The sequence below is a fragment of the Petaurus breviceps genome, unplaced genomic scaffold, assembly GCF_028583685.1.
Source record: "Petaurus breviceps papuanus isolate PSGF00001 unplaced genomic scaffold, PetGlider_PUasm1.0 91041, whole genome shotgun sequence".
Taxonomy (NCBI): domain Eukaryota; kingdom Metazoa; phylum Chordata; class Mammalia; order Diprotodontia; family Petauridae; genus Petaurus; species Petaurus breviceps.
Genome location: NW_027187400.1, coordinates 8,962,034 through 8,974,954, shown reverse-complemented (window position 1 = coordinate 8,974,954; position 12,921 = coordinate 8,962,034). Strand labels below are relative to the sequence as shown.

Sequence of the window (12,921 nt, the reverse complement as noted above, 5' to 3'; positions counted from 1 at the left end):
AATGCAACAGCTGCCCAAGGATTTTCTCTATTTCTGGATCTGGGGCAGTTGATCAAGCAGGATCTATAGAATCACAGACCATGATTCTGGGTCATATAGAGTTAGAAGGGAACTTAGAGTCCTAATTAGACCTAATCTAACCTCCTCATTTACAGATGAGGAAACTGAGTTTCAGAGAGGCTCAGAGATTTACCCAGAGTCACACAGCCATTAAGTGTCTGAGGCCAGTTTCAAATTTAGGCCTTCCTGACTCCAAGTTCAGGCCCCTATTGATTCCTGACTCCACCTCTAGCCTTCTATCCATCATACCACACTGCTGGTTCCATCTCAACCTGACTTCTTCTAGAGCAGGGATTCTTAGCCTGGAGCACACAGATCACCAGAGGTCTGGAGGTGGTTTTCAGACAGTCTGTGAACTTAGGTGGGAAAAACTTGAATCTTTATTTTCAATAAACTCTAACTGAAATGTATCATTTTCTTTGAAGATTTTAAGACATTCTTCTGAGAGAGGGGCCAAAGGCTTCAGAGACTGCTAAAGAGATTCATAACAAAAAATGGGTAGGAACCTTCGATCTAGGACAACAAAGGCCCCTGAGGTATTGATAAGAGCACAATATTGTCAGATTTAGAGCTAAGAAGTGCCCATCTCTTGCCCAATGCTCTCATTTTGCAAAGGAAGAAGCTGAAGGTGGGACAGGGAAAGTGAAATTTCTGAAATTCACAAGGGGTAGTAATAAGCAAAGTAAGAATTAGAGCCTGTGTCCTCTCATTCCATACTGAATGCTCTTCTAACCACATGAGAAGCTGGGCTCCCACAAGGGAAGCCTAAAGCATCAGGAAAACTTTAAGACTGTGGATCCTTTTGCCTTGATGCTTTATCCAGAGTAGAAGCTCAACTGCTTTATCCAGAGTAGAAGCTCAGAGAGAGGGAACATCTAATCTAAAGGTGCTCAGCATAGAGTCAGGATTAGAACTTCTTCCCCAGAAAAAAGAGCTCCATGCACCAGCCCTCCTCCAGCTCCAACACACACATTCCCTTTCACTTACCAGACGACCTGAGGTGGAGGGGAGGCATACACCGTGCAGGTCAACAGGACAGATTCGTTTTCCCAGATGGTGTGGGAGCGGAGAGGGATCCAGAAGAAGGGACCCCGACTGGAGCACAGCTCCTTAAATTCTTTGGCCTCACGGATCTTCTCTTCTGTCTAGAGATGTGGGTGGAGGAGGTGGAAAGAGAACCTGTGACTCCTACAGTCCATGGTCAGCACTCCTGGATACAGCCACGTCTCACTTAGCATAGTGCCTGGCACATAGTAGGTACTTTACAAATGATTATTGATTGATTATCTCCAGGATCCCCCACTATTAGTCTTTTCTCTACTATCTCCCCTTCTTCTCTTCATCTGTACCTTTCTTCCTGCCTCCCCCATCACTCCCTTGCTTTCTACTTTCACTCCATCCTTTTTAAAAAAATTAATATTTTGTTTTCCCCTAATTACATGTAAAAACAAAATTTAACATTCTTTTAAAAATGTATGAGTTCCAAATTCTCTCTTCCTCTCTCTCCTCCCCCTCTTTAAAATAGTAAGCAATTTGATATAGATTGTACATGTGCAGTCATGCAAAACATATTTCCATGTTAGTCATGCTGTGAAAGAAAACAGACAAAGAAACCCAAGAAAAATAAAGAAAAAGTATGCTTCAATCTATATTCGGACACCTTCAATTCTTTCTCTGGGGCTGGATAGCATTTTCATCATAAGTCCTTCAGAATTGCCTTGGATCATTGTATTGCTGAGAAGATCTAAGTTATTCATAGTTGATCATCACATAATGTTGCTGTACTGTGTACAAGGTTCTCCTGGTTCTGCTCATTTCATTTTGTATCAGTTCATGCAAGTCTTTCCCACTCTATTCTTCTTAAAGAGAATGGAAGTGTCTTTTAGTGGAAAGAACACCCCTCCCAACTCTTACGTTCCCTAATCTGAAGTCCCTTCTAGCTTTCATGTTCTATGTACTAATGTTTATGTTCATGTTTATGTTCTAAGGTACCCCCCAACTCTCACATTCCGTATCCTGAAGACCCCTTCCAGCTCTCCCATTATTTGTTTGTTCTAATGGTCCCTCCTAGTTCTCACATTCTGTTTCAAATACCACTGGCAAGGACTTATGGAACAAGTGCTTGGAGACAATCTCTTCCCAGATTCCCTGCTTCCTACACACTTGGCCTCTTAGATGTCAAGGCTCATGAACTTCAAAGAGCTGGAGGACCCCGAGAGGCAATCTAATTCAACTGTATAATTTTATAGATGAGAAAGCAGAGCCTGAGAAATGTGAAGTAATTCACCCAATGTTATATAGTGAGTTAATGGGAAAGCTATTCACTAAAGGCCAGTTGCCTGGTGGAGTCAGAAACAGACAAGACTGTTTTTGAAGGAATATAGAATTACACAACAAAAGCTACAAAGATATTTCTACTGTTAGATCCCTGTGAAATGTTTATACCCCAGAGAGGTTAGTGATAGGAAGAAAAGACCCATCCCTATAAAAGTATTCCCAACTATAGTATCTGTAATTACTAAAATACCAAACCCTAGCAACAAACGATGTCCTCAACAAGTGGAATAAATGTAATTTCCATAATGTAATGGAATTTTATTGTGCCTCAAGGAAGGACCAATATAGAAATTATAGGACAACATGGAGAAAACACGAAATGAGGCAGAGGGGAACATCGTACAGTGGGGAAGAGGGTTTTGAAGGACTTTTCAGTCAGAGGATATGGCTTCCAATCCAGATTCTATCATTCCACTTGTGTGACCTTGGGAAAGTCCCTTAAACTCTTTATGCCTCAGTTTCCTTATCTGTCAAATGAGGGTTTTGGACTAGAGGAATTTAAAGGTCCCTTCCAGTTTTAAATCTCTGCTCCTTAGTTCTGGCTCTTGGGATCGCTAACTTTCTCCAATACTTAGTTCTGGTACCATCACCTACACATCTTTCCTGATCCCTCATACAGTGTGGAGAGCTCTCTTTCCATCTTGACACTATTTTCTATTCTCTTGTATGTAATTTGTGTTGATTTCCTTGTGTACATGTTATCTCTCTTCTCCCCCAAGTAGAATATGAATTTCTTGAAGATGGATTCTTTTTTTTTTTTTGGCACACTCAGTATCTACTATAGTGCTTTTTACACAGTAGGTGCTTAATAAATGTTTGCTTGCTTAAATGGAATTCCTTGATCATACAAACATTATGTATATGAAATATAATTATGTAGCCAATCAACAAGCTTTTATTTAGCACTTACTATATGCCAGATGTGGAGACAGCATGGCAGAGTGGTTAGAAGGTTAGCTTGAAAGTGTTGGGTTCAAAGCTTGTTGCTGACACTTGCTAGTTTCATGACTTGGGCTGTTAACTGACTCTTCATGTCCCAGGAAACTCTCAATAAGCCTCTAAGTGGCAGAGTGGGTATGAGTCTGCATTGACAGAGGGAGGGTGTTTCTCCTTGGGAGCTCCGTATACTGGGAAAGATTGGATAAAACAGACAGAGGTGCAAGGCACCTAGCAGCTGGTAATACAAAGATGAGAAAGAAATAGCTCCCTTCTGCATGGACCTTATGGTCTGTCTGGGGAAATAATATGTACACGGGAACATAGGTTCAAAAAATAAACATAGTAAGTAGAAGGACGACACAGATCTGTAAAATGACTGATTGTTAAAGTTAGTAGATGAGGTCTCTGTTGGATCAGTAGATAATTCATAGAAAGGCCTCTTCCAAACCTTCTGCCCCGCCCTGTCACAGTTCAGGCCCAGGGATGAAGCATCCTGCGGTCCTGTGTTCTCCTGCTTACCCTCTGCCATAGCGCTTTCCGGTCCACTCTCTTCCGAAGCATGCGGCAGACATTCAGGATGTCAATCTCGGTTTTCTCCCAGTCATTCCCGAAGCCCACACGCTTCTCACCACGCTTTTCCACTTCCAGGACAGAGACCTCACTCCTCAATTTGGCTTCCCTGGGAGTGACAAATATTTCCACCCTAAATATCATGTGGTTTTCCAGTCTGCTCAAAGGTTCATTCTAACTCTGTGCTTCTGAGGGTGTTGGGGAGGGGGGAGGAGGAACCTCAATAGTTCTATTTGTCAATGTTGTTCCTGCCACCTCAAATCCCCTCTCTGCTCTTGTCCACTTAGCCCATTCCTCCACAGTGGCCAAGTCCCAACTCATTTCCAGCCTCTTCCTTCTTGAAGACTCTGCTGACCACTCCAGCTCATAATGACTTTTTTCGCTCTTTCCCTGAATTTCCATTACGTGGATGGTCCAGCCTCCTTAGCTGTCCACATACACTGATACAAATTTAGATTTCTTTGTACATGAGCAAGTAGAGTGGAAAGAGCCCAATGTCTGGCGTCAGAAAATTGAAGTTTCATCTTTACCCCTTCCTACCTGCAGTACCTTGGGGAAGTCATTGCCTCCTCTGGGCCTCAGTTTTCTCAACTTTAAAAAGGAAATGTCAACCTAGTTGACTTCTAAGGGCCCTCTCAACCTCGACATTCTGTGCTCTGAGGGCCCTTCCAGCTCTGACATCCTGTGGTCTGAGGGCCCTCCCAGCTCTGACATCCTGTGTTCTGAAGGCCCTCCCAGCTCTGACATCCTGTGTTCTGAGGGCCCTCCCAGCTCTGACATCCTGTGTTCTGAGGGCCCTCCCAGCTCTGACATCCTGTGTTCTGAGGGCCCTCCCAGCTCTGACATCCTGTGTTCTAAGGGCTCTCCCAGCTCTGATATCCTTTCTTCTAAGGGCCCTTCCAGCTCTGACACTCTGTGTCCTAAAGGGCCCTTCCTAGCTTTTACATTGCATGTTCTAGGGGGCCTTTTATCTCTAAGATTCTACTCTCAAAGGACCTTTTCAACTCTGATGTCCTTTCTATGTCTGAGGCCCTTTCTAACAGTCTGTGCTCTAAGCACCTCTTCACTCTGACATCTTTCTGTCAGATTTTTAGTCTTTGGCTCTTTTTCTTTACTAGATGAGTGTGTTCAATTGACTGACCGACAGATCCCAGAGTGATCACTGACAATACTTTGATTTCTCTGTCTATAAAATACGTGTAAATCTCTTTATTCCTCCCTCTTGCCCCTCTTCTCCCTCCCCTTCCCCATCAACCCCAGAGATCTCTGTGAAGCTCTTAGCAATGTTCCCTCTGTGCTGCCAGGAGCACTGTGCTTCAGTGAGACTGCAGGAAGATGGACCAAGTGACCCCTTTCCTGGGCCATGGATTCTCTGGAAAGTTCAGCCAACTCACCATGATGTCTCTGAGGCAGTTAGGGCCAGGGCAGCTGCCAGGGAATAATCCAGGGAGCTAAACTGTTCTTCTTCTTCACTGGGGAGAGAAAAGAAGTAGATGAATAGAGCTAAGGAGTGGGAGATGGAGGGGTATTGAGGATGGTACTGGAGACATTTTTCTGGGAATCCAAATGGACTAGATTATTTCTAAGGTCCCTTTCTGGTCTAAATTCTATTATCCTGTGCTCTCTATCCCCTTCTCACTCCCAAGACAGAGAAAAGCCTGGTTTGCTTCCTGAAACTGCGTGCTCTCTCTTCCTCCCAACACCAGTGCTTGAGGGAAGCGAGTATCCCAGAGAAGGGACTGTATCTACCTTCACAAGACTGGGGGCTCTCTAAGGGCAGGGCATCTGTCTCCTGCTTGCTCTGTGGCCTTCCATAGCTCCCAGCATGGGAGAAGGTTGGGGAAGTCCACAGACAAGGTGCAAGTGGAAGATTCATGGGATGGCTTATTCAGGGAGATGGTGACAGGATGAAGGAAAGTTCCCCTGCCACCTCTCAGTCCTTTGTTCTCTCTCTCAAGGCCCTGAGAGTTCCACTCAGACCCCAAACACAGGTACAGACCATGATGGAATCAGAAGCAATCTCAGAGGCTGCCTTGGCAAACCTAAGGCTGCTGTTGGTGCCCTGTCTCTAACATGACTTACAGGTTGGTTAGTGTGGCTTGAAGTACTTGAAGACGTCCAAGGAGGAGGAGACCACTGCCTCCTCAGGCAGCCCATCCCTCTTTGGGGCAGCCTTCATTACGGGGAAGTATTGCCATCTCTCCATCCATTACTACCAGTTATACCCCTGGGACCAAGCAGAACAAAGCTAACCAATCCCTCTCCCACACAGCAAATTCAAGAAGACAATTATATCCCACCCCTTCCTTTCCTCTCCAAGTTATTTGTTCTTTAGCTTAAAGAAACGCTCCAAGTTTCTTCATCTTCAGAGGGATCCTTGCATGACATGGTCATCACCAGCCCTTTCACCATCTGGTCACTCGCTTCTGGACACTCTCCAGGGTGCCAGTGTCCATCCAGAAATGTGGGACCCAGCACTGACCAGAGTAGCACCCTGTGTGGTCTGACCGGGCAAAGGACAATGGGACTCTCATCCCCCATGCTTCTGGAAACATAGCCTTCAGTCAGTCTAGCTTTGGGACGGCTGCCTCCCGTTCACATTCTTCACCTTGTGTGGAAGGTTCTTCTTTGGGTGGAAGATGACATGTGTAGACTCCGCTGCCTCTCCTCCTTCTGCTCCTCCTGGCTTCTGTGTTCTAGCCGGTGGATCTCCATGTCCTCTACTCACCTGAGGGGAAGGGTCCGAATATTAACGGGGGCCATGCTACTTCCCCTCCCACGAAATGAGGCCTTTTAAAAATATCCATTTTTATTTATATCTTTTGTTATTAGATCATCTTCCATTCTAAAAAGATATCTCCTTCTCCCCTTCCTTTACCCAGCCCTTAAAATCTAAGCCATGGGAGGCTCAGACACCCTTGCCACAAAGAATAAAAGAGAGACAGACAGAGACAAAGAGAAATAGAGAGACAGAGAGAAAGAGAAAGGCAGTTCAGTAAAACTCATGAAAGGGACTGCTAGGTGGTGCATTTGGATGTAGCCCTGGACTTGGGATCAGGAAGGAGTCTTCCTGAGCTCAAATCCAACCTCAGACACTTACTAGCTGTGTGACCCTGGGCAAGTCACTTCACCCGGTTTGCCTCAGTTTCCTTATCTATAAAATGAAATGGAGAAGAAAATGGCAAACCACTTCAGGATCTTTGCCAAGAAAACCCCAAATGGAGTCATGGAGACAACTAAAAAACCACTGAACAACAAAACTAACCAGTGGAGAAGACTGAGCTTTAATAACTGCTTATTAACTTGACTCAACACCAACCCAATCTGACAGTCTGTGTAATGTTCCATGTCCACAAGGCCCCTCTCCAACCCCTGAAAGGAAGATCACAAGAGAAGTGGGGCCACGATGATTCTGCCTCTTTATGGAGGATGAGAGGTTAATTGATTTACCTAAGGTCACACACTGAATTACTTAATCAGCAGCCTCCTCCTAAGGGCCTTCTTTCTATGTCTCAGGCACTGTGCCAGGCCCTGGGGTTACAAAGACACAATGTAAAGAATCCTTGCTCTCGAGGAGGGTATATTTTAGGTCCTCATGAAAAATTGGAAAGTAACAGCTGCTGCAGCCAGAAGCCTGAGAAATATTCCATTCCCTGTACATCTCAATAGCCTAGTGTAAGGGAAGGAATACTAAATGTGAAGTCAAAGCTGGGTTCCAAAGAACGTGCCCATCGATTGGAGAACGTCTAGACCCAGGATGGGGAACCTGCAGCCCAGGGCCATGCTTGAGGACCTAGAGGCCCACCTGTGGCCTTGAGGCTGCTGGTTCCTCACCCCTGAACTAGCCAAACTGGGACCCTGAACATATGGGAAATAAACTGTGTTGTAAGAACTGACCAACAGCATGAGTATGGAGAAGCATGCAAAGACTCCCCTGAAATGATACGAAGTGAGGTAAGCAGAGGCAGGAAAGCAATATGCACATTGATCCCAACAATGTTTGCTGTGAAATTACAATGGCCAAACTTGGCCCCCAAATTGCTGTCAGCATGTCTCCCTTCTGTGCACAGGAGGGAGACTATGGGTTTGGACGTTGGCATATACTGTTAGTTTTGCTGAACTGTTTTTCCCCTTTCTTTTTTCTTTTTTGTCATAAGGCATGGCTTTCTGGGAAAAGAGAGCAAGTGTTTTGTTTTCGTTTTTTTGGGGGAGGAAAGCAGGGCAATTGGGGTTTAGTGACTTGCCCAAGGTCATGCAGCTAGTAAATGTTAAGTATCTGAGGTCAGACTTGAACTCAGGTCCTCTGACTCCAGGGCTGGTGCTCTATTCACTGCTCCACCTAGCCTCCCCATGAAAGCATTTTTTAAGTGTCAATGTACCGGGCACTGTGCTAAGCACTGTATAAATATTATATCATTTGATCCTCACAACATCTAACCCTGGGTGTGTGCTATTAGTATCCTCATTTTATAGGTGGGGAAACTGAGGCTGACAGCTAAGTAAGTGTCTGAGGCTGGGTTTGAACTCAGTCCTTCCTGACTCCAGGCCCAGCTCTCTAGCCACTGCCCCATCTAACCTGCCTCTGAGAGACAAGAAGGAAAATAGCAATGGGAATAAAGGTCATACAAAACCAAAAGAAATCAGTTTTTAAAATGTGCTTAAAAAGAATCAGTTTCTAGTCCAGGATCTACTACGTACTGGCCGTGTTGCCTTGAGGAAGTCATAGGATCATAGAATTCAAACTAGAAGGAACTCGTCTAGGCTGGCCTAATTATTGTACTGAAGAGGAGCCAGAAGTTCAGAGAGGTTATGTGACGTAGGTTGCTCGGGGAGTAAAGAGCAGAGTCCAGATTTTAGCCCAGGTTGGTCCTTTAACTGTAAACCCCATGCTCCACTACACCACCCCCCTCCCCCACTCCATCTCTGAACCTGTTTTATGCACTGGGGATGGCAATAATCAGAGAAGGAAGCTATCATTAGTAACATTATTGTCATGAACATCTGGGCCACTGGGTGTTGCTTTGGTTAGAGTGCTAAGCCTGGAGTCAGGACCTTTACTAGCTGAGTGATCCTGGGCAAGTCACTTCACCTTGTTTGCCTCAGTTTCCTCATCTGTCAAATGATCTGAAGAAGGAAATGGCAAACCATTCCTATATCTCCGCCAAGAAAACCCCAAATGGGGGTCACAAAGAGTCGAACATAACTGAAAAACAACTGGACAAGACAAATGTCTCCCTTGTCTACCTTCCATATTACTGTAGAAGGCAACTCCATCCTCCCAGGTCCTCAGGCTCCCAACCTAGGGTCATCCTAGACTTCTCATGATCTTTCACCCCATATCCAAGCCATTGCCAAGACCTATTGATTTCACCTGGCAACGTCTCTCCGATATGCCCCTTCTCTCCTCTGATGCTATCATTCTCCCTGGAATTCCTCATACCTAGAGAACTGTGCTTGCCATAACAGACACTTAACAAATACTTTTGATTGATTGGTAATTCAATGAAATTTACAAAAGATAGTCTCTTCCTAACAAAATAGGAAGTGCCAGTCTGGTTATACCCATTTTATAGATGCGGACATTGAAGCGCTGAGGAGGTAAGGACCCTTATCACTTCACACCTGGATTATTGCAATAACTGCTGGTGGATGTACCCGCTGAAAGGTCTCTCCCCACTCCAATCCAACTTCCATCCAGCCACCCAAATGCTTTTCCTAAATTGTAGATATGGCCAGGTTATCACTCCCCCCCCCACTTAATTAATTGTAATGGCTCCCCATTACCTCCAGGTTAAATATAAAATCCTCCATTTAAAACCCAGTTCTAAAGGGACATTTCAGTAACTGATGTCTTCCAGAGTAGAGAGCACCAGCCTATCCTGTGGTGAATGGAAAAGGGCTCACCTTTGTCTTCCCCTCTTCCTTGAGCCCCAGGCTCTATCTAACTCCATATTTGGACTCTTACTGGTGAGGCCCCCCAGGTGGTGGTGGCCAGTTCTCCAACTGGGCATCATGATGGAGAATAAGAATCATTCTCTTAGGCTGGAAGTCCATCCCTTTGACTCTATGCCTAGCTCTGGTGGAATAGATGAGCCTTTCCTCTTGGCCAGGGAGCCCTTATGGCTTAGGGAGCAAAGCAAACATACTTATAGACTCATTTGATTAAATTCAACAAGCTCTTAAGTACCCATTATGTGTAATTCCCTTAAAGTTCTGGGAGAAAAGTTAGTACAGAGACTGTCCAAACTGGGCACATGATCCATGCCCCCCAACCCTCCCACCCCCCTTTGTTTTACAGAATCTCAGGGGCTATCCTTAGAGGATTTTTTTTTCAGTAGGAAAAGGGTTACAGCTCCGGGCACCTCTCCCTCTCCCACCTCTGGCGCCATACGCCTGGTTGCTCTCACGCTAATTAACTAGGCAGGGGCTGGCTCCCAGTCATCAGCTCTCACAAATGCCAGCAGAAAGCCAGCTTGGGGGGAATGAGCCATTGCTTTTTTTTTAGGACACTGACTGATAGCTGAGGGATTAAATTGGAGTAAGTTTGCAGTCTCTGTGTTCCTCTTCCCCTCCCTCGCCTGCCTTTCCAGGACCAATGCCCCAGTTCCTTTTGAGTCGTCAGCCCTGAGCAAGTAAACCTTTCTTTAGGGGCCCCTTTTCAGAGATAGGAAGAGTGAGGATTCTGAAAGATATACTTCAGGAGAAATGGATTGGGCTTGGGGAACTGGAATCTCTCCTAACCTGGTCAGAGCCTTGGTGTCCTGATCTATAAAATGGGCACAATCAGACTTGCATGTCCTGCTTCATCAGGAAGAAAATATTTCTTGTAAACTTTATGGAATTACCAATCAATCAAAAGTATTTGTTAAATGACTATTATGGCAAGACACTGCTCTGTAGGCACTGGGAATACAAAGAAAACAAATGAAATAATTCCTGCCCCCAAGGAGACGACATTCTATCAGGAGAGACAATTACTGGTAGCAGTAGGAATAATATATAGCCCTTTAAGGTTTGCAAGACACTGTGCAAACACTGAGCAGCTAGGTGGCGCCATAGTGCATAGAGCGCTAGACTCATTTTCCTGAGTTGAACTATGGCCGCCAATACTTAACTAGCTGTGTGACCCTGGGCAAGTCCTTAACCCTGGTTGCCTCAGTTTCCTCATCTGTAAAATTACCTGGAGAAGGAAATGACAAACCACCTCAGTATCTTTGCCAAGAAAACCCCAAATAAGGTCAGGGAGAGTCGGACAGGACTGAGACGACTGAACAACTTTGCTGTAAATGCCAGAACTCAAGCCCTAAGCATGCTGACCCCACATCTGGGCTTCCTGCCCCATCTTGCTGCCTGGTTTTACAGATGGGGAATGAAGACCAGAAGAGTTAAGTGTCTTGGTCAAAGTCATACTATAAGTTGGTTGCAGAGCTGGGGCTGGAGCCCTGGACCCTGCCCCTCATAATCTTGTCTCCAAGATACCTGGGAAGAGAGACCCACCCTTCCTAGGTCCCATCTACACCTCCATGAAATGCAGAGCTCTTGGCTAAGCCAGCAGCCAAGGCCACTGTGTCTTGAGTTGGGAGGGGAAGGATCATAGCATTAGAACTTGGAGGGGCCTCAGATATTGTCCAGCCCAACTCCTTCCTTCCACCAATAAGGAAACTGAAGCCCAGGGTTAACTGAAGTCAACTGAAGTGATTTGTCCAGGGTGCCAGCTAGGAGAAGAACCTCAGCTCCCAGGGGTAAGGAGGGCTCTGACTCCACAGCTGGCATTCTTGGGGCTGCCACACACTCTCTGAAAGTTCATGCCTTCAGAGCTATTTTATTTAGCATCTACCTCCTTGGATTGTTGGGAGCATCAAAGCAGATCATTTTTGTAAAGCATTTAGCAGAGTCTGGCACAGAGTAGGTGCTTAATAAATGCTCATTTCTACCCCCTCCTCCACTCAGGATGGGGGGGAGGGTCTGCCAGCTCCTCTAGTGTCCTCTCCATTTGCCTTTGACAGCCATGGTTCCTACGAGTTTGGGATGAAAGAGACCCTGAGGGTTCCCCTCCTTTTATTCTGAACAAGATAGCACATCTATGTAGTTCAGACTATTGTTATTTTGATTCACGTTTTAGAATGCTTTTAGGTTTGCAAAATGCCTTTCCTCATAACAGTTCTGTGAGGTAAGAGATTTAAGTATTACTGTCCACTTGTTACAGATAAGGAAACTGAGTTTCCAGAGAGAGACAGAAGTGCCTTGTTCCTGGTTACCCACCCAGGTAACTGAGAGGGCTGGAACCTGCTTCTTTTCAGGGATCAATGTGGGTGGAGGGTGCCTAGGGATGACTCTGGCCATGGTTCTCTGGTGGGCCAGGCCCCTGTTCCCACAACCCCACTCTCCTACATAAACCAACCCTTCAAACATAATAGTTCCATTGTTCCCAAAGGATCTCCCCAACAGAAAGTGGAAGCTCGAGTGGAAGAGCTTACTCTCTCAGGATGCCCCAACATCCAACCAGTTCCCAAAGTCTGACTCACGGAAGCCTCAGAATCGCTGAAAATTAGAGAAGAGGGGGAAGTCTCAATCTCTTCTCGGCTTGTCCGCAGCTCAGGACAACAGTTGGGAGTGGAAGAATGCTTCTGGGCACAGCAGAGACGTCTTAAATATAGCAGCAGCCCGGATCGTGCTATGACAATGGATGAGAACCATCTAGGGGGTGGGAAGGGGGAGTTCCTAAGGGGATGAGAATGTAAGAGCTGCTCTGGCCCCATTTGGCCTCCAGCCAGCTCCAAGAACAGGTGGGAGCAGCCCCCAGGGGTTCTCTAGAGATGTCCCTCTGCTCGTAGCCCTGGCACCGTCCCACAGTATAGGAGAGAAAATGTACCAGAATGCTAGGGGAGGAGGCCACCATGGTGCAATGGACAGAGTGCTGGCTTGGGGGCTAGAGGCTGTGAGTTCAAGTCTTGACTCTGCTTATCCCTGTGAGCTTATTCTCTAAACCTCACTTTTCTCCTCTATAAAGCTAGG

The 12,921-nt window shown here is 45.8% G+C and overlaps 1 protein-coding gene across 2 annotated transcripts in view; it reads right to left on the bottom strand.

The window, feature by feature from the left end:
* Positions 1-12,579, bottom strand: part of MYOM3 (myomesin 3) — an 86,560-nt gene extending 73,981 nt beyond the window's left edge. The window contains exons 1-5 of one of the 2 annotated variants that reach the window (XM_069079419.1): positions 12,432-12,579; positions 6,515-6,634; positions 5,301-5,378; positions 3,856-4,015; positions 1,048-1,205 (exon numbers count right to left, since the gene is read on the bottom strand). In XM_069079419.1, coding sequence (XP_068935520.1) covers positions 1,048-1,205; positions 3,856-4,015; positions 5,301-5,378; positions 6,515-6,621 — 503 coding nt within the window. In that variant the 5' untranslated portion in view covers positions 6,622-6,634; positions 12,432-12,579. Of the gene's footprint in view, positions 1-1,047; positions 1,206-3,855; positions 4,016-5,300; positions 5,379-6,514; positions 6,635-12,383 lie in introns of both variants that reach the window. The other variant, XM_069079421.1, reaches the window with a different exon arrangement.
* Between the last annotated feature and the right edge of the window lie 342 nt (positions 12,580-12,921).